The sequence below is a fragment of the Glossina fuscipes genome, unplaced genomic scaffold (genome assembly GCF_014805625.2).
Source record: "Glossina fuscipes isolate IAEA_lab_2018 unplaced genomic scaffold, Yale_Gfus_2 2, whole genome shotgun sequence".
NCBI lineage: Eukaryota > Metazoa > Arthropoda > Insecta > Diptera > Glossinidae > Glossina > Glossina fuscipes.
The window spans coordinates 28,159,187-28,181,772 of NW_023998416.1; the positions used below are offsets into that span (position 1 = coordinate 28,159,187).

Here is a 22,586-nt window from a genome sequence, read left to right on the forward strand (position 1 = left end):
ATATATATATATATATATATATATATATATATATATATATATATATAAAACTTTATATATCTAACACGTGCATGCATACATTAATACGAAAATATTCATAACGAGCTGATAATGATTACGTACATATATTATAATCTATTATTTGGCACGTGTGTATGCGTTATTTGTTATATTTGGTTATGCTGTTGTATGCTTGTTGTTGTGTGTGTTGTGTGTGCAAAACCGAGCACAAAAAGAAAAAAAAATGGAAAAAAAAGAAGAAAGTGCAACAACAGCAACATATAAAACCAAACAACAATGTTAATGTAAAACTCATAAATTTTGTCGAGACAGAAAAACTGACAATAGCTGCAAAAAATGTAACGTGCGAAGCAAAATCATTTTATTGCTATTCGAGGTATCTGTTGTGCTCGTTTTTATCCAAGAGAAAATAATAAAATTATGTAATATTTTATGGTTGATACACAACATGAATGCATACATAGAGCATGACATGTATGTGTGTATGTATATGTGTGTGTATGTCTGTATATATATTAATACGTATGTAGATGCACAAAATCTCAGAAACTTGATGATACATTTATGTACGTATATATTTAGGTACAATCACGTACACACGCACATAGGCATAAACGTTTCTATTTATATATAGATATATTCTACGTGCATAAAGACCCACCATTTCAAAGCGAAAGCTCTAGTTTCCGATTCTGTATTATTGATGATCTGTCAATGCGTACTATAACGCCAGTCTTATCAATCAATTGAGCTTTTGATGAGTTACTTATATTAGACAAAATTTGTTCGAGGTAACAAAAAAAAAAAATTTTAATAATTTGTTTCCTTCTTAAACATACGATTTGCTCCAATTATTCATGTAAATTAAGCATAAGCCCTAACTAGCTAAGCAATTATACTCTGTAGGTCGTTTGTGTTACAGGATGCGCGTACACAAAACCTTCAACGATTCCAAATACTTTTTATACCAAACAACAAATAAGAAGAATTTTTGTAAATTATTTTCCCTCCGTATGTAAGCTTGTCTGTTCAACATTTGTCCGCGTATTTTTGTGTTTAATCTGCAGTTCGGAATTTTCGAGACATTCTGATAAAATTTGATTCTCTGCCATGTATTGGTGGTCGATGGACGAGCGCTAGCGAGATTGAACTGATTCGGATCATTTTTATGTCCACTCGCCATTAAGGTCGTACTTTAAAAAAGAAGTGTACTGTTTTTTCTTGACTGTTTGGACTGTTTTCTTTCACACATAAGCACGCCTTCGGGAAATATGTTCATAATAAACAGAACAAAGTCTAATTATAAAGTTAATTGGGCCACTTTGGTCGCTGTTTTGATTCTTTTTCCACCTAAGACAATCCTCTTTACTAAACCAGAAAATAATTTTTGATACTTTATAGGGCATATAGTGACGTAAGGTACCCGGTAATGGCTATTGCCCGATATCAGTGATTCAATTTAGTCGAATGTGCGGTAAGACTTACTAGTAAGACTGTACTAGAAGACTGTTTACAAGCGATTACAGCAAAGCAAAGTGTTTTACAATATTCAGAATGCTTGCCCCTATTCCTTAAATATCAGATTAATTTTCGTGATGTTCTGATTTATACTCATATGGATTTTTACAACGTCTCCGGCACAATCCTAATTGAAGATATTGTGGCTTAGGAAAATTTTGAGTTTTAAACGAAATCTGCAATAACTCTGCGCTCTGTATTCCTCTACAGTGACGTATAAATTTCATTCATACTTTTTCATTTAGTAACCATAGGGATTTGCCTTCAGATCACGATGATAAGATAGATAGTAGCTTACTAAGCTCTTTACAAAGATAGAATCATCAATTTATTGCGTTCCACCCTAATGCAATATGCACGATACCATTCACATAATATACAAATCATGTAACACTTGTGGTTAGAGTTGTTGTTGATGATGTAACGGCAACCAAAAGATTGGCACTGCTTTTATTGTTTTTTGCGGTTCATATTTATCATTCTCTGGCAAATATCGTTTTTGATTTAATTTTTTTTTTTTTTTTTTTTTTTTTGCCATAATTTAATATTTTATTATTGCTGGAACAATTCAAAACCATGATGACCACGAGACTTGTCTGAACGATTTTTATGAACTGAAAATGGAAACATTGGAGAAGCTTATCGTCTGGAAGCAATTAAAAAAGTATTACTTGATAAATTATAAATCGTAAAATTGTAGCATTAAGATTCAAACACGAGGATATTGAAAATTCGGATATAATAACAATAAAATAGGCTCCACTTGGCTATATCGATCAGATAGGATAAGATATATATATCGTAGAAAGGTGCCTTATTTCGAAGGCAATTCGATCCAGTCTATCTATCCGTCCGTCTATTCCTTTGGTTTACCACCGTAATCGTTTTTAGCTAATACGCGGAGATCGGATTTTAAATGAATTACAGCAACACTTTCAATAGACAAAAAGAAAATGAACATATAATTACTATTATTAGTACTAATAGTTTTTGCTGACTGTTTAGGAATATATTTACCGGAGTGATGTAAAAGATGAGCGCAACCTGCCTTTGAATACGACCAGAAGAAGTAATAAACTTAAATTTCGATTTAAAGGTATAGAACTAAGCCTGGAACCAAAGCCTTATAAAGGAAAGATTATTGTAAGAAAAATTGCAAGCAAATATATTGACTCGCTTATGGCTAAGAAAATACTTTAGTATAAGGTAGCGAATGTCTCAATTTCGCCATAGGGCTAATATTTGTCCTTATACAAGCTGTCTCATGAATTCACGCAAGCTGTGAGCTTTACGACATTTGTTTATTAAAGCGCTGTCAACGAACGAAGAACACAGCGTGACAGCTAACTCTTCAGGGTTATTGAAAATAGAGCGCGGCATTGTTATTAAAATTCGTTGAATAGATTATATAACACAACGAATAAAAGTGGATGCTGAAGGTTTCTCTCTTGAAAATATCAAATTTTTCGTATTACAAATGCTTAAGTTTTTTTTTAATCGCATTTCAAATTAGGTAAACAGATATTAGTAAATTAAAAAGAAAAAAGTTAGCGAAAGGTTAACTGACATTAGACAACAGAAAGCTTTAAACAAATATGTTACGAATAAATTACTTATGGATCAATAATCAGTTTAAAGTGCGTGCTAACTACAACTGCTAATATTCACACCATGTTGCTATAGTCTCCATAAGTTGTAATTAACTCTCAGAATTATTCGATGCAACGCATAGTTTGTGGTTAGTACAAAAATAGTTTCTGATATGTTTGTTAGGGATATGGATATTAATTTGATCAAGTAAGAATGAAGAATTCACATAAGCCTTTATTTTTATTTAGAGAGAAAAGGAATGGCTGATGTAATTGTCTCTTCTTTGCAAGGAATGTCGGCGGCAGACTTATTGAGGTGTTCCAACTGCAGCCTCGTAGAACGAATAACAACATCTGCTTTTGAGCCGATCCTGCCATAATAAGTCGATGCAAGGCTTTTAAATTGGTAACCAGATAATGATCAGGTATTCTAATGCAGATCTGACAGGCGAAGTAAACGGACTCTCTAATTCGAGAAGCGATTCTGTCTTATTTTGATTATTTTTCAAGATGGATTTGCCGTTCATTCTATTTTCTCTAAATTTTTCCAAACACTTTAATATCTGTCGAATCACAAGAAGATAAGTTTAAAGCTTTCTCAGATTTTTTCATCGATCCTCGTATATACGCAAGGCATTTGTTTTGAGCATATCTGTAACTGTGAGCAATTCTATGAATATTTTCTACAGAACAGTGCGGATATATTGAAATTATTTAGTAATTACAAAATTTTAAAGGGTTTGACAAAACTTTACAATAGAAATGAATACCTAAGGTGTAATAAATCAATTTAAAACTTGTCAACATTTATTGAATAAGTTCTCGCAAAAAAATGCATTTCTGTGATGCTGTTCTTCTTGTTCAAAAATAAATTTTTATTGTATAACCTCCCGAAAATTGAATACCACATATATATGTACATATGTATGCATGTGTGCGGGAACGTCACAGTTGTTTACCACTTAAAACATTTCCATAACGATTCCTGGGAATGAAATTCGGTAAAAGTTGGTTAAAAATTTATGAACTCTGTGAGTGTAAATTTATGCCTTCCGCCAACAGAATGTTTGGTCAAGTGTTCAGGTGAACATTGTATACTAAAAAAAAAAAAAAAGAGCATATACCTCCAATGTGTGTGTATGTGCAAGTAAAACTTCATCACCATTGTTACGCCAAATGAAATTCAACCGATTTTTATGTTATGGTAGTGAAATTTTGTTTTTTTTAAGTATAAACACATGCATGTATATGCTTGCATTCATACCCGCGTGTATACATTAGAGCAAAAGACAGGAAAATGAGAAAAAAAGAAAACACCAAACCATAACGGAAAGTAAGAAAAATGTTTTCATCGTAAGGCGAATCTTGGATGTCCACTATATAAAGCATATACGTAATATGAAAATTGCCAATGATGGGCCTCCAGTGAAGGTTTAAAGGGAATGTTCACATTCTTCTTGTTGTTGTTGTAGTTCGAACAATGTTTTCTGCCTGCGGAAAATTTTTGATTGGTATAGGCTACCGTTAAGTGACTATTGAAAAATATACTTCAAAATTATTGGTTTTCTCCGCTGCAGTCTTCTAATTTTGCAAGATTTGCTGCTAAACTGCTTTAATTTACTCTTAAGGTTCAGAGGTGATGACCTCTTAAGAAGGCAGGGGGTAGATTTTCGCAATGTGCAGCAGAACATTGAGCAAATTCAGCCGCAAAAGGATAAATCAATCGATACTTTACAAATAGGAGAATGGGCGTACGGACAGACCAACTTATATAGCTATAGTAGTTATTCGATGTTGCCTAAGACTCTTTTACAAGCTATTTTGGATATCGTAAATGCAATGAAAAAACTGGAAAATTCACAAAGCAATAGATGAACCAATAGTCAACTCGAAAACGAATAGGCAAATAGACAGGAAATCATATACAGCTATACCTAACATTGGTGCTTTGAAAGCTCATCAAGGCGCTAAGGGAGAGAAAGGCAAAACAACAAATGCGGGAAACCGCATATAAAGATAGTTGCTAAAAATTTGACTGTGCATAAGAATCTTTGTGTATCTTGATGGATGCTACAAACACGACAACCAGTTTTGCACGCCCGTTCTTTAGTAGACGACATAAAAGCCCATCACTCATGATCACTCCTTACTTAGCTAAGTGTATGTGTAAACATGCTTTTGGGCGTCCTTATATTTTACAAGCAGCATAAAATTAAAAGTTAACTTATACGTAAACGTTGGATCAGCGTAATAGAAAGCTGCGCCTTCATAACGTACATCACGGGCAATATGAAAAGGACAAAACTCTTCAACACTTTGAAAGAAGAAAGAAAACGACCGTACACTGTGTACGGGTTTAAAAGCGTATGCATGCGTTGGGTATGCGAAATTCTATTTAAACCACGTTGACATTTTGCTTACTTGTCTGCACATATGAAAAGTTTTGTAAATTAGTTGGGCGCAGTAAAGCACAATAATACACACTTGCTCGTAATTATTATAAATATGCTACCACGACCATATCATTTATATCTGCATGTATGTATATATGAGTGTTTGGTTGTGTGCGTGTGTGTGTGTTTATATGTTTGTGTGTTTATATGTTTGTGATTATGCCTGACGGAAGTTGTCGCAAGCAAAAGTGCGACCTGTCAACATGTACTTCCGGCAGCCATTTATTTTAAGTGTAACCACTTGAGTTGTACCATTTCGGTACCAGGATTTTGATTTAATTTAATGCACTGCGCTTGCTTTCACTTAATTCGCTTTTGTGCGTCACTTCAAGCTGTATACAACCAAGCAAGCAAGCAAGCAAGTAAGCATGTTATTCATATGTGTGTATTCATAAATAATTCAGGTAAGTTTTGGGCAAATTTACTGTCCGGAGTCCATGCGGCAATCCGTTGCATCTAAAGTTATTGTACCTATTGCCGGTTTAGGCAATACAACGATGCTACGATTGGCGCTGGCCGCCACCCAGTGTAAACAAGCGCAAATGCGAAACCGAATGACAATAAATAAACAAATGTCAACAAAGTATGAATTTCATTTGAACAAGAAAAGTGCACAAAAAGTTTTATTTTAGTTTTGTTTTTCAAAAACAACGTCATATATAGCTCTCAAGTGCATGAATAAAAGATAGTAAAAAAAAATTAAAAAAAAAAAATATATATAGAAAGAAAAAACAAAACAGCAACGAGCTCTTTCTTATATGATATATGTATATGTATAATATTTTCATATATTTTTAGTTTTTTCGCATGAAATTTATGCACACTTACCGGTAGTTTGAATTAAGTTGAATATCACCAATCGCTACATTCTCAAACTGAGTTGGGCAGCAGGTCCAGCGAGCCCAATAAAATGTAAAATCTTTCGAATCATAATGTTCGGTGAAACGACATTTCAATACCAAATCGACACCTTCACGTGTATCCAATGACTCATCCCCATGTATTGCCGAAAATAAAAGGGAAATAACTGGAAATAGAAAAACAAATGCATTTTATTCAATTATGCAAGGAATTAATCAATTAATCTTAAAGCAAACGCATTGTCAAGATGAGTAATGCAAGTAAACTTGAATGGTAAGAAACTATAAAAACACGCCCATAGTCTACGTTCAGCGAAGGTATCTACTTTTCCTTAGGGCCGGTATATTATTAAGTCAACAAGACACCAGTCTTTCGCTTGAAGTAAGACTTACACATAATGTTTGTTTCGGCTCAAGTGTCCTACGTTCTAATTTTTGGCATATGGAGCTGCACGCTAATAATATTAAAAGGTATTAGTTTTCATTTTTATTCATTAGCTCACTTGTTGAACTTTCTTCCAGACACACAAATGTAACACTTAACGATTGGACATATTTCTGCTGCCACCGCAACTCTACACCAATAGGAGGTATTCACTGAGTGATTGGTCATATTAAAATAATAATAATAACAATAATAATAAATAAAACTATCTAGGTGGGGCCAAAGCAGCTCCAAACCAGCCCAACTGGTACGCTCCCAATTAATAAAATGCTTAACCTGTTTAGTAAGTGTACAAGCATGAAATATGGAGTTGAGAAGGACATGACTCACCAGTACCGTGTTCAGCACAAGTATCTCTCATATATATATATATATATATATATATATATATATACATTTTTTTTTATTATAGCATTTTGATGCGCTTAAGCGACAAATTGAAAAAATACTTGTGTAATATTGTTGCGCTGCGTTCGTTATGCCGAAATTAAGCAGATTCACGGAGAGTGCTAACATTTGCTTTTCATTTGAGGAAGATTTCTGTTGAATGATCCATCGTAAAATGCATATAAAAAATGACTTCGTTGAAGATGCAAAATTGCAAACGACACGCGAACAAAAAAAAACCTTGCAGATTACTTAGGAGTTAGTTAAAAAGATGATTCTAATCGCCTACGAGAAATGGAACAGATTTAAAAGTTCGATATCCGTACGGATATCATATGACTATATGAACACAGCGACTGACATTTGGAGAAACCCAAAAACGCATGTGGAATATTTTATAAGAAAATGCTGAAAAAATGGTTAGATAAACGGTTTGCGATGGAAGGAAAAGATTTTTACTTATCCATAGAATGCCCGACATATGGAGATATGTGATCATGAACAACTTGTTATCTCCCGCTCTTCTCGATTTAACAACTTTTTTTTCGAAAAACTTATCCATCATTCATACTTGCACTCCTAGCACATGTCTTGTTTTATAGTAAAGCGGTCGATGTCGTCACAAAGCGAATATGATTTTATCTTACTTGCCTTATTTCCATTTTTTATGACGGTTCGTTTTTTCATTTCTTTTTAAGTGTTGTGATGGTCTTTAAAATTCTTTTTGTGATAGAAAAAATTGTATAAACAGGTAATGGTTTTCCACGTACCTCAGTCGTTAGAAATTTACATTTCAAAATAAAATGTGGATTTTGTTATTCGTTGACAGCAGTTTGTAATCTTTGCGAAATTTTGATGCTAGTTATGCTAGGGATTTATATGGCAACCACGTTCCTATTGATTCCTGCTTGGTGATGAATATTTGCGATGGCATGTGGAGGAAGGATGGAGACTGGCAACATATGAATAGAGTATTAAAAGACTAAGAAAGGATTTTCCACTAAAAAAGTTTTAGTTATTTTCTGAAGCCGTTGGCCGTGCGGAAAATATCATAAGTAATCAAGTATTGCCTCATCTTTGATGCGCATCAAAAATTGCAAAATTAGTTCAAGTGCATTAAATAAGCTGAGCAGACGAGCTGCTTTCATATAAAGTGAACAGCTTTTTCCAGGCCTCTGCCCGTTTTCTGCAATTGTATTCCTTTTTGACCTTGCTACGCTTTAGTATTGATTGTACAGGAAACCAAGGACGAATTGCACGCTTGACACACAAAAAGGCATCAAACCAGCAAAGAGTTATAAGCATTGAGATATGGGAGGCGTAGAAGCAAACGGAAACAGGTCAATTTAACTTGATCCTCGAAGACAAAAAAAATACGCAAATTCCATATGTACACATTTCCTACCAAAATGTTCTCTTCATCGTGACGTTATTTTTAGTAGCTTACACCTGTCTGTTCATAGGTTTTTGTAATAAATTTTTTGAAATCCCAAAAGCACTTAAATATGCTTCTTGCGTTAAGTCAAAGAGAATGAATAATAACAGAGAACAATTTTAGTCGCCAGAAAACACATTCACATACCTTTAGTCGCTAGAGAACATATTATTAAGAACTTCTTAAGAACAACTTTTGTTTACCACAACCAACGGCTACGACTTAAATTTGAATTAGTTTTTGATTCCGCTCCGCAGAAGTCGATAAAGTGAATTAAGATTTATGCACCTAGGTTCCACCGGTATGTAGATAAATCTGTAAAAACTTATGAAAATTTTCATCTATTTTTATATATCAGTTTGCTTCAGTCCATGCGGAAACTTCATCTCCATAAAGCAACGATGCATTCATTGGGTAAGTAACATATCAAATTTTCTTTTCTTACTTATTCAGAAGTAGGATTGAACTTTTAGTCACTATGGCAAGCCTTCATATCCGAATCTCGATCACTAGATTTGAGTCACATTATTATGCTTATTGAAAAAGTGCGAAAGGATCTTCACCTTAATTGGCTCTCGCCAGCTATAAACGTAAACATCAAGTTTCTGATCCAATTTATAACATACTAAAGCAGAAAGGCAACGTGCACGAATCTTTCTACTTAGTCTTCGTAGCTTCATAAACAAGAGACTCAACTACAAAGTCGATATTCGCGGCTATAAATCTTCAAATCCCACTGTAGCATGTTATATTAGATGCATAATCGTATTAAACTTGGCGTAACACTTGCCGATGGGACACATACCCACTAGGCTCTAGACGCTTTCCCTCTTATGTCTTTATCTTTTCTCAGTTCCTTGTGACCAGCAATGCGTTAGACTTAAAGGGGACGTCGTGGACAAAAAAGAAAAAAAGAAGAAATTCTCTGGATTAGATTGCAAGGGTAAGTTCAACTAATAGTTAATTTTTTAAGATTTTATAGGAAAACCAAAAATAGTTTGAAATGCAAATGAAGCCTTGTATGCAAAACTTCTTATATACAATTTGAGCGCAAGTCTTTACCTCTAACTTCGTTTGCAAACACTTTCCTTAAGTTTTCATCTCACATTCATATGTGTAATATGTTTAGAAGAAATAGGAAGAAATATCAGTGGTAGATATAAATATAAACTAGATCGCAAAGTAGAAGTGAGCAGAGAGACGAGACGACTATAGACACACAGAGAGTAAGAAGATTAAACCGCAATTCCAAAGTTGCAATCATTGAGATGAATTGAGAAGATTGTGAAGAGGATTGAAGCCGCTGAGTAGGATTTTACATAAACAATCGTAAGTTTTTTAATTACCGTACATTTTAAAATCATAATTATATCAATGGAGTTTTTTGAAATAAGTGAATTCAATAGACTATAACTGGTTACTAATGATGTATGTACAGAAATACCAAATCAGGTTTTTCCAAACGTGAACTTCTCTCTACACGAGAAAAAAAGCGGACCGAACCAATCTGCCACACGGGCAAAAACAATTCGTCTTTATTTTAATAGACATCCTCTATGGAATTACATGCCACAGCATATCTCTAGGTATCAAAAATAGAAGAACATATATGAAAAACTCCTTGAAACCAACTCCACACTACCTTTGAAAATGATGACGTGTGAAAGGTTCTTCAAGACATTCAAGAAAATATTTCGTAATCTATTCTTTTTCTCGACAAAGACGCCAAACTAATACATTCGTTGACTTTATAAATTAAAAGTTGTTTGTTAAAGCTCGCCAAGAGTATTTTGAATTTTTTTAAATTTTCAGTTATGGGTAACCTTAATAAGCAATTTAATAGTTAAGCTAATTCCTTTAGTTAATGCTTGTCTTTGACAAAACTTTTCATAGCCACTCTTGCAGGGTTAAATTATTTTATATTTCTAAAGAGATAAAAAGAAAGTAAAAAAAAAAAAAAGAGAAAAAAAAATTTTTTTTTTTTTTCTTTGCGGTGGTTTCACGTGACTTGTCATTAAAGTAGGACAACTTTTTATTTTGCGATTTCTGTTAACCAAGCCAAACACTTGGACAAATTTGTCACAAGTACTTGAGATTAGTGCTGGACGAGCGAGCCTACCGAACTTGACAGAAATACGATTAATTTTTATTTTCTGATGTTTTACCGTTTACGGCGGGGGCAGCGCTTATTATACTGCAACATCCATTACATAGCTAGCCAACAACAAGTAAACAACTGAGAAAACCAAACGAAAAAAAAGGAAAAACAAGAAAATTGAGAGAAAAAAGGCAAAAAAAAAAAAAAAAAAAACCAGAAACTTTTGTAAGTAAATGTAGGAATAAATGTTTGTCGAACTTTAATTACTAGTCGGCCACTTGAGTGCTACCACTTCAAGTTTGGCCAAAGGACCATTAGGCAAGAACCGTTCAGTGAGGTATTTGCTAGAGAACTTTAACAGGAGTAAGCAAGCATTGATGTACAACAACATTTTTCAGGACACGTAATTTCCGCGCGAGTGCATACGATTAATTTGCTTCGCAATTGTATAAATTGTAAATGACAACAATACGAATGCTGAAAATTATTTTTACAATTTTTTCTTTATCCCGGAAAAACAGAATATCGAAACTAATGAAGGCAATTGAAGCTTTGTCAGTTAGCGTTAGAGGAATTTCGGATACCCATCGAATAATATTCAAGGATATTTGAGCTTTGTATATATTCTCGCTACGTTGGTTATGGCGATGGTCGCAAAAGGAATTTTGTTGATAATACTTACAGTTGGTAATAGAAATACCTCATTTTTATAATCGTTAGCTTAAACTATAGAAAAGCATAACGATTGCAGAGAGTCCGAGAAGTCTCATACTAAATATCCTTCGAGGTAAGTGGGAGATCTTCTATAATCAACAATCCTAGGCCGAATATCACTTCAAGCAAATGATCCCAATGGTGCAGAGCATTTATAAATATTTCAAAGAATATATTGGCTGATGGCTGATAAACTTTGCTTTCATTTATTGAATTTTTACAACAAGGGAAACCAAAAAAGTTTGATTTTGATTTGTCTCTCATTTCAAACGGCAAAATTAAAAACAACGACTGCCGATCCCAAAATTCAAGTTAAAATACATTTAATAGACTAAGGTTTCAGCTTTGTAACGTTGGAAAGGCTGAAAGATTTTCCGAATAGTGTAGCGAAATCCGTATCTTTAAGCAACCTTGATTTAGTCAGATAGTGTTGCCTGCAATTCGAATATTTCGCATTGTTTTGTTATAAAAAATTCAAACGTTATAAGAGATCATGGTTGGGAAAAATCCGCAAAAAGATGTTCTCTTAGATGAAATACTAAATAGTTGTGTAGTACAGTGCAAGATTTATACTATGAATTCAAAAAACGATCGAATAGATGTTAAAACGTAACTCATCTAATTAATTTTTGCCATCTAAAGTTCGTAATTATAGTCTTCTGAAAGGGAGCTGGACATTGCGACACCATCGTCACTTCGAATAGAAAAACTTACTTTTATAAGCTTTTGATAAGAATGAGCAGATTAAACTCATACTTCAAGTTCACATTTTATTAGGCGAACAAATCGTAAAATTCTCCTAAGTAAGTAGTATTTTGCTGCTGCATATTGTGGATATCCAGTTGTAGTCCGCAGGGTTTTAGTTGTCATAGACAAGTGATAAGCTTAGCATACCCTTGAGAGAGAAAGCGTTATACAATCTGATCGTTTTAATTAAACCCATAAATGCAAACAATGCATATAGTTTTAGGTTGCATGTATATTGTATTTTTACTTAACACAAAAGCCTGGGGTTGAATTTTAAGGCAATTTAATCATCATCAACAGTTTGAGTTATTGTGAACTCTTTTTCAAAAAAAAAAAAAAAGAACGGAAATCAAACAACAACAATCACAACAAATAACCTCCAGCTAAACTTTTAATGAGAATTATATATACTGAGAGCACAAATTAGTTTGGTCCGTTTTCTGAAAGAGAGAGTGCAAGTAGTACTATGTGATGCTGAATAAAACTGTGGCTATTTCATTGGAAAGTAATATCTTTAAGCTATACTCAGCTCTATAAATTATCAAACTACAACGTACGTTACATAGTTTTCTGAAGCTTTGAATAAGCCGAAGTTTGCCGAAGCCGATGTGCCAAAAAGAAAGACGGAAGTCTTCCTACTTACTTTGAAGCGTAGCGCTACTAAATCTTTGCCAATGAGGAACAGTAAATGCGCTAGAATATCCAAGCAGACTATAAGACGATACGTGATGTGTTGTGGTTTGTTCTTATCTGAAGAAACCATCACTGAGGTACGTTATCAGCAACAATAATTGATGAAATTGCGACAGCAGATGGGAGTCACGATATTGTGTTTTGCAGTTTGAAGGAATTCGGAATACAGGAAACCTGCTTAGGAAAGAGTTTGCATCTCTAACCTGGAGTTTCCTACTCTCAACGCTATTATCAGCAGCTTGCTGTTCCTGATTAACATTGATTTAAATAAATGACTTTTCCATTTGCTTGAACAGTGCTTCGTTCTTTATTTTTTTTTATGTTCTTTTGTGATTGGACTGAAGAGACGAGATATTTTTTCGAAATGGAATTCGAATAATGGCCGAGTGGTGAAAAAAGTACTGTGCCACTAGGCACTGGGACAATACTTTGATGCGCTTCTGAAATGAATGCACTTTTGACCAAAAACAAAAAAACAAAAACACAGATTGAACTAATTTGTATTTATATCGTCTTCTATGCTCCCTATAATACTGCCGGCTAAGCTTCAATGCTGAGGAACTTTTCTTGATTGTTTTGCTTTAACTTAATTTCAATCAATAAATTATTCGTTTACTAAAATATTAAAATGTTTTCTATACAATTTATAAACAAATTCTTTACATATATATTTTATATGATATATCTAAAAAAATATTATAGAAATTATTTAACACAATTTGTAAAACAAATATGGTTTTCGAATTCATTACTTTGTAAGCCAATTGCATGCTATCAAGTTTTTTGGGCTACTAATGCATTGTTGTTGTTTGTTTTGTTAGTTAATAAATTCGTTAAAATTTCCATTTTGTTTATGTAAATCCGTGTTATAAAACCTTACCATTAACTTATGCTTAGACTTACAAATACCTGCATATGAATATTATATGCAAAGCTATGTAGACCGTGCATAGAAATGAATATATATAAATTAGATTTTGGATAACATAGCAGGGGCAAAGCATGCTATTGCACTAATACTATTACTTTACTATTTTACATGTTTTGTTTTATGCATGCATACATACATGTATGCATAACTGCATACATATGTTAGAGCAACAACAACTATGCGTAATTATAACATGATGTATTTGCATTAAATGTTTAATTAGACTTTCGATTTGCGCTGCGAATGCATCGACACACATTTACATAACAATAATAACTATGTCGAAGCGTATTACACGTTTACACGAAATGTATTGCACTTAATTGGTCATCAAGACGTATGATAAATATTCGTTTCCGAGTAAATTAAATAAAACGACAACTTTTTATTATAAAATCAAATTTTATTATTAATGACAAATCTCGCACATGCAATCTAAAGCGTTCAATTTTTATATAGATGCATACATGCATACATACACATATATGCATAAATGCATATGTCCCATCGCGTAAAAAGTAATTTGTGTGCATAAAGCTATAATTTTGGACGGTAACAACAATTGTGGGAACAGTAAATAATTAATTTCAGGTCAAATATATATGACATTAAACGACATTCGCAATAGCTTTTTAATAAAATTTTATATTTTTAAATTATAATAAAATTCACTAAAAGAAGATCACATATATACTATATATATATACATATATATATACCAATTTATGCGTCCGCGTTCTCCAACAGTGAATACCTTTATAACTAAATAATAATAAAGAAAAAAATATCTTTTTCAATAGCCGAACTAACAAGCACACTATATGTTCAACTCATAATTCAGAGAAATAGAATAGAATTATTGACGATATTTTACAAAATCATGAGACCGTAAGGTTACAAAATGTTTGATAGATTGGCTGGACTAAGAAATAATGAACATGAAACCGTGTTAGAAGGTTCGTGTGCGCTTTGGCATAAGCGTTTACAATTCATAATTTACAACAGAATAATTTAATGAAGTCAGTGTGATGTTTAACGTAATTAATGACTTTGCACAGTGTATAAAATTGACATAAAAATTAAACAAAAATAATTTCGACCAAACGTGAATACAATTTTTGAAGAGCATAGCACTCCGGTATCGCTTTGTTTCTCTCCTTTGGTAACTTCCAACTTTACTTTTTTAGTTTCCATCTAATTTGGGGCATAGGGCCAGAAAGTCATAGTCAAGTGAGTAAAGTTACATTGCGGCCAATAAGCAAAACGCATCATTTGCAACTTTTCTGCAGAAGACTCTAGGGCAGAATTACCTTATAACCCGGGCAAGCCAAGATTAAACTCAGAAGTGCATTCCTTTTTTCCTAGCTCCTTGAAGGATATGTCATGACAGATGTGGCTTGAACGATATGCCTAGCAAGACATACGCTTTTCAAAACCAATAGTTCTATAAAAACAATGTTCAGTTAATCATTAAAGTTTACTTAACATTCTTTAATAAGCTCAATTTGAACAGTCCCCGAACTGCTTTTTATATAGACTTCAGGTTTTCTTTTCCTTTTCTTAATATGACCAATCACTTAGAGGATGTCCCCCAGGCGATAAGAGTCGAAAAGAAGAGGACAAAGAGGTAAAGAAGTGGTCACAGCCCAATGGCAGTGCGCCGTATCTAAGGCCAAACAAATACGGTTATTGCGGGAATTGAGATTTTAATCCGTGAAAACCAAGCAGCGGCTATGTAGCAGCTGCTGGTTTGTGATATACAAGCAATCAAACTACTTTTAACTTTTTCAGTCTTTGTTGTAGACAATTAATTCTTACGGGAATCGAACACTCCTAAGTAAAGCATGACCACCGCTTTTTCACATTACTTTTTATGCCCTCTCCTGTGTAAATTATTAATGTTCTCCTAATGGAACTTATGGCCTATGTTACTATTATTGGAAGTTATGTTTCCTATTATTTTGAGTTTGTGCTTTCACAAAACTTTCCTCAAACTTTATTGGTTTTTGTGGCGTCGTAAATTTGGAAAATTTTATGATGGAAAATAGGCAACGACGGTAGCACGACTAGAGCACCCATTTCTTGATCGTCTACTTCATATTCGATGATATGCAACGATAACATCTCACTTCCTTTTATGGTCGTCAATTCAATGTTTGGTGAATGTCTGTCATAAAATTTTAAAACCAAGCCTCCTTTCTGCTTATACGTATCGTAGGGTCTTCAAAAAAATTGTCTGTTAACTACTAATCATTAGGCACAACTGTACTTTTTTGCGTCAAAAGCAGCCCACATTTAGCCATTTCAAAATGAATTCAAAACATTAATCGTTCAGAAGCGATGTAAATACTAAAAGGTTTCAAAATTAACTTTGCTTTGGTTACCTTACTCTATATTATATAGTTATCGTGGTACATTCCTTAACGTGGCTTATTGCTGATTTTATGCAGAAATTGTGGAAGCTAGCGCCCAAGTAAACCGTGACGTGTTTAGTTTTTCTACTAGATGACCATTTCCGATATTTTTAGGATATATTAAGGTCGTGGGGATGTACGCAACACACAGGAGATACAGCTACCTTTTATTATACCAATTGAACATACTGTTTGTCACTACGTCCGGCTTAGATTCTTGTGTTGAGCATCTATGCCGTACTTTTTGAGATATTTTGATGAAATTCGTCGCACTAATTTATCGTCACGCAAGGACGAACGCTATTGAAAATGGTTCGAATCGGATCACTTTTTCGTTTGCTCCTTCTGTAAAGCCTCATTTCAAAATGCGTTCACATTAATAACTGTAACGTGGTACAGGCAGTGGCCCACCATTGTATTTTAACTGTGATGGTACTAATTGAGAATATCGTTGGAAACAACATCTGAGGGGGCTTCATGCAGAAAAATGAGCGCGGATAGAGACAGAGCAAAGCGTTGCGCTAAATCTTCAGCTGTTATTGGCGACAGCTTCGGCTTCTACCTTATCAGGAGCATAAAATTGATTATATATTTAGGGTAATTTAATATTAAAAGAGAAATTAAATGACTTTTTGTCATATGTTAATGCCATGTGCGCCGTCCATGGATGAGAGATAAATTTCAATTGAAATATTACATGAAAACAAACAAGCACATGAACATATATGTTTGTTTTTACTTATTGACCAATACATGCATAAGTATAAAATCATTTACCGCAGGCTACAATTTGTTTTCAAAATTTATTATTATTGTTACACGAACAATCTATACGAAGTGCCGTCGAATGTTTTTGTTTGCTAGTAATTTACTGTTAAATAATTACGAAAAATTGCCAGACATTGTGCGTAACATGTAACTAATAGGTTAATTTGTAATTAATAACTTATAAATAAAAGTAATGTAATAAACTAATGATGGTAAAAGTTCAAAGGTGAATATCATTTTTAAAAAGTGAATGACGGCACATAAGGTCGGACGAAGTTAATATAATAAATTAGAAAATTTTCCGACACATGTTACATAAATTAGAAAACAAAACGTTTCTGTTTTGCGTTTTTGGGTTATATTGTTTTAATCTTAAATAAATTAAACAAATAATTTGTTTATATGTTTCAATATGTGTGACTTGCTAGTCTCTCGGTTCCTGAAAGCATTTTCGTTTTCAATTTTTTACTTAATGTACGGGAAACGAAACTCGTTTACCTGCTATATCTATGTGCAGAGATTAAGAGTGACCGCTATGCAAGTTCAAACAGTAATTCGCAGCGTTCTGTGTGCATATATTCTCCTCAAGCAATATCAAAATAAAGCCTATGTAAGTCACTCAAGCTACTGACATAACTGTGTATAAAACAGTGGAGGCAGAGTGGATGCAGAGAGATAACAAAAATAGTTGATGACGCTTAATAATCCGTAAATAAAGCAGTAATGCGTAAGTTGTGCGAAAACAGTCTGGTAGCGCACCATAATTATGTCCACAAAAAAAGCCAACCTGCTCTTAACACGATTGTTAGCTCTTGCAATCCGAACACTGTAGCCTTAACATCCATTTCAATATTCACATCTCGGTGGTTTCTATCATGAAAGCATTTTTACTGTTGCATTAGCATGCAAGCGAAGTTAATGGAGTTCATAGATAGAATATAGTTGATATTTTATAAGCGGCGATGAAGTCATTGTCAGCCTTTTCAGTTTATTTCTTTACTATTACAACATCCTAGTTCGCTCATTTACTTTGTCTGTGAACCTGTTAGTCTTGCCATCGCGGTGTAATTATTCCTATAATCGCGAGTTGGGGAAGGTGATGCTAACTGTGTTAGTGTAAAAAGTGGCGATGAGGATAAGAAAGTTGCGTACAGCAATTCGTGCAAAAGCTGAAAAATGGAAGACGGCTAACGTGTTATTGCGACAGACAGTAACAGACAGACAATAAACTGACGCAAAGAGGATAAATGGGCGACAGATAGACGATCGACAAACGGCAATCGTCAAAGGAGCGATAGATAGACGACAGAAAGGCGGCAGACAGAAAACAGCTATTCGACGGACAGACAAAAGAGAGAGGCGGAAGAGTAACAGACGAGATAGAGACGGTAATGGATGCCAGAGGGATGGCACATAGAACACGTGCGGAGAAACGACGAATACCATGACGGTGGGGCGAACGACTTGAAATGGAAAAATGACGGCCGAAAGGATGACAGAAAGGCAACGGAGAGGTAGAGTGGCAAAAGACAATACCATTGTAAGAAAGAAAGATGGAAGGATGTACACAAAATTCACACAACACTAAGTTATATGAATTATGTGCTAATACACAAACAAATATATTAATCATTTATAAGGTCTCTAACACATATTATTATTATTATTATTATTTTAATTTTAGACTAATGAATTGAATTCTTAGACTAAAAAAAAAGACACTGAGCACTAGCAACACAGGCTGTCGGCTCTAATTTAAATAAATGGATATTAGATAATAAGCTTAGTAGTATTAATAAAGTAAAATATTGAATTGATATTCTGTTCTGAAGCTGATTGTAGAATGTTCAAAGGGTTAGTCGTTCCAAATGCAATACTTCTAGCCAAGGAAAAGTTGAGGCAGTCGCAGAGAATGTGCCTTATAGTAAGAGTTTGTTCACAACAGCAGATTGGGGAAGAAGACTTCTTCAGGATCCATTGGTGAGTTGCAATTGTATGCCGAAGGCGAATTCTCGAGAATGTTTGGATCTTGGTTTTCTCAACATTTGTTGGATATGAATTAGGAACAAATGTGCTAATACACAAACAAATATATTAATCATTTATAAGGTCTCTAAGACATAGGTTTTACAACTACGGAGAGCAAATTTTATATACTCCCAATCCTCGATGGTGGATATAAGACTTGGTTACGATTGTTAAAAAAGCTTAATTTGATTCGCCTTTGGGGAAAACATTCCCCCTCTCTCTCTCTCTCTCTCTCTCTCTTTCTCTCTCACTATTTCCCCCTCTCGCTCTCTCTCTCTCACTCCGCCACTGTCTTTCTCTCCCTACCAATTTATGATATATATTTGTGGAAATCTAGGCTTGCAACAAATGTTCCAAGAGTGTAATAGAATTTTTTCAAAAGACATATAACAAATAATTACTACAAACAGTTTGAATAGATGTTTTAAGTTAATAATATTTCATAACTCTTTTGCCATCCATCCACTTTATTAAATTTTCTATTAAGTTAAGAAAGCTTTTAAAGGGAAATTAGTTTTTTGCTCATAATTTACCTCCTTTGCTGTGGCCTTAATGGTCGCAAATATAAACAAGTGCAATAGAAGAAAAAAATGCAGAACAGTACATACACTCGTCTCGTAGCGAACCTTAGATACCCGCCATTTGTAATTATTCTCTTCGTACTTGTGGACTATCGTAATTGTTAGGTGAACATTCGTAATACATTTGTATATGGATATCTTACGTAGATCGTAGCTTAATGAAATCATTCCCGAACTGACAAAGTTTTCGTTGTAACAACAACTTTAAAATGATTTGAATTTTCTCGTTACAGTACAGTCTGAGAACATTAACCTCAGTTTTTAACTGTCATCTCAAGTGGAATCAGGAATTCCAAGAGTTTAGGGTTTACATATGGTAGCACTAACACGTTCGAATGGTCTGAGGGTATACAAATCAAACCAGGGTCAATGCGGCTCTTCGTCTTTTAATATATAGGCCCAAGAATCAGTTACAATTTGATGTCTCTTTAGTCAACTTTTGACCTTGGGACCATGGCAGGGAAAGGTGAAACCTCTTTGTGGCTTTGACTACTCTCTCTATTCCCTTATCTGTGTGTGTATGAGTGAATATTACAAATGTTACAAGAAAATTAGTTTATCCTCAATTTTTTCAAGTTTGGGTGGGCAAACGAGATTAAAGAAATGGAAAAAAATTGCAAATATTTTCTTTAGCTAATACAGCACACAATTTAATGATTACAAAATCACAAATGGTATTTACTACTCTGCTGTTCGCAGTGTTATGGGAGGATATGTGCACGTACGTGTGCATGTGTGTTTATGTGCACTTGAGAAGAAGAGTATAGAAATCTGAGTCACTTACACGTTAATACAAATGCTGACGGGCTACCAGCAGACCCTAATATCTATATATGTATACATATGTATGTGTGCGAAAACACTTTCTCATCATCAGAGATATGCAATCACACGCTAGCATTCGGATTCGGAATAAGTGCAAATATCTGTATACATTTATATGTATGCAATGTATATAAATGTTTCTATTGCAAGTAGATAGACACATTAGTATCAGTTGCATATAAAGTTGCCTACAATTTTAAATGAATAACTCATTTTAGAATTTTAATTAAAATATACGCAAACATTTTCACACTAATACCAAAGCGTTAAATGTATGTGTATTAACATTTGCAGAACTATTTACATATGTATGCATGTGTGTAAGTTTGTATGTATAAGTATTGGCATATGAATAAACACTTCGGAACTCATATACACATTGGCTTCATTTAATGGTTTATGTATAGTTTTACTTACGCAGTCAAAAAAAAGGAAAAAACGCATATACACGTACACGTACGCACATGCATACATAGCATAGCAATAGAGTGTGTAATGCAGTTACTTATTCTATTCTACTATAACCCGGCCATCGTGAAAGCATAACATACGTATAAGCACACTTATTTTTGTATTTATATGCAAACACACTTACACACATACACACACATATACACACACCCATACACACACTTAAACTTCATATATGTGTAGCATTGCTTCCATTGGTAACATTTGTGCATTTGCAGACACATTACATAATATGCCATTAATAAAAGTATTTAAAGTTCACTTAAGTGCAGAGCTGAAACACTCGGAGAAAGCTTAAGTTTTACACTTACATTTACACTTGCATTTGTGTAACCATACGTTCACACATACGCGTACATTTATGCTTTTATAGTATAACGTAAGTTAGACTACAGTTCGGTACACTGATGATGCCATCAGCAATAGCTTTTTGCGGTATATATTTACATATATATCATACATATGTACATATGTGCATGTATATGTATTGCATATATAACAAAGCCAAACAAAAGCTACATAAACACAGCTGCAGTAATTGTAATTGTTTGTAAGGTACATAGCCCTGGATCTATAGTAGCAGTAACCACAATGTCATTATTAAATACGTATATCACGATGTTAAACATAAAATGCGTACGTGTATCTGCAAATGTATGCAAAGATGTTCATAAGTACATAGAAACACGCATGTATGTTATATGCATATGTAGAAATATATATATATATATATATATGTATATATGAAAATAAGTGCTAGCATTTATATGTCTTCATATAAAACATGTCTTTTGGCTAAGATCAAATACATAGCAACTGAAGGTGATGTCGAAGAGATATACTACTCAATGTAGATATATTTATTATACTAGGTGACCGGTACATTTGGGACGCTTCTACCATTTGTTTTACAATTTCATGCATTTTGCATATTTAAAGGAAAAGGGAAATTATTTAAAATTATTTACTTCAACTCTAAGTAGCTTCAACAAGATTATTTCACATGATATGATATATTTCATATAAACCCTAGTTCCTAATTTGAAAACAAATCGATTTACATAACCTAGTTTATGTTTATGATGTTTCTTTTCTTTTTTTTTTTCTTATTTGTGTATATTTAGCTGGCGGAACCAGGTTTATCATATTAGGTGTTTTAAGATGAACGTATATTAGATCTAATAAAAAGAAATTAATCTTAAAATATCCGGGAGGTCAAGATTTTTGGAGCATCATATGTCCCGTACGGTCGCCTTGTCTCTCTCAAGGCTGACTTCAATTGCATCATTTCGCTTAGCTTAAAGTTGAAATAAAAGGACTATATATAATGCTACTATGTTCCGCTTGCACCAAAGAAGAAGTTTACAGAAAAGAAAATTTTCCCTGAAATTAATCATAACAGAAGATCGAATAATAGAAGGAAGCTTGAATAATAAAACAAAACGTAACGAATAAAATAAAACTGACATTAACACCAACTATTAATATGAGACCAGAGCTAAATTCTATAAATAAAAGGACTCATGCCAGAATGAATAATTAGCATTTATTTGCGCGAATGAGAATGAGAGAAAGGAAAGGCATTACAACGTGTGAAACAGAATAATC

The 22,586-nt window shown here is 33.7% G+C and overlaps 1 protein-coding gene across 1 annotated transcript in view; it reads right to left on the reverse strand.

Moving 5' to 3' along the window:
• LOC119633040 (Down syndrome cell adhesion molecule-like protein 1 homolog) overlaps positions 1 to 22,586 on the reverse strand; it is a 159,270-nt gene that overhangs the window by 53,311 nt on the left and 83,373 nt on the right. Inside the window, exon 2 of the mRNA XM_038026230.1 lies at positions 6,410 to 6,608. Within this exon, the coding sequence (XP_037882158.1) occupies positions 6,410 to 6,608 (199 nt within the window). The remainder of the gene's footprint in view (positions 1 to 6,409; positions 6,609 to 22,586) is intronic.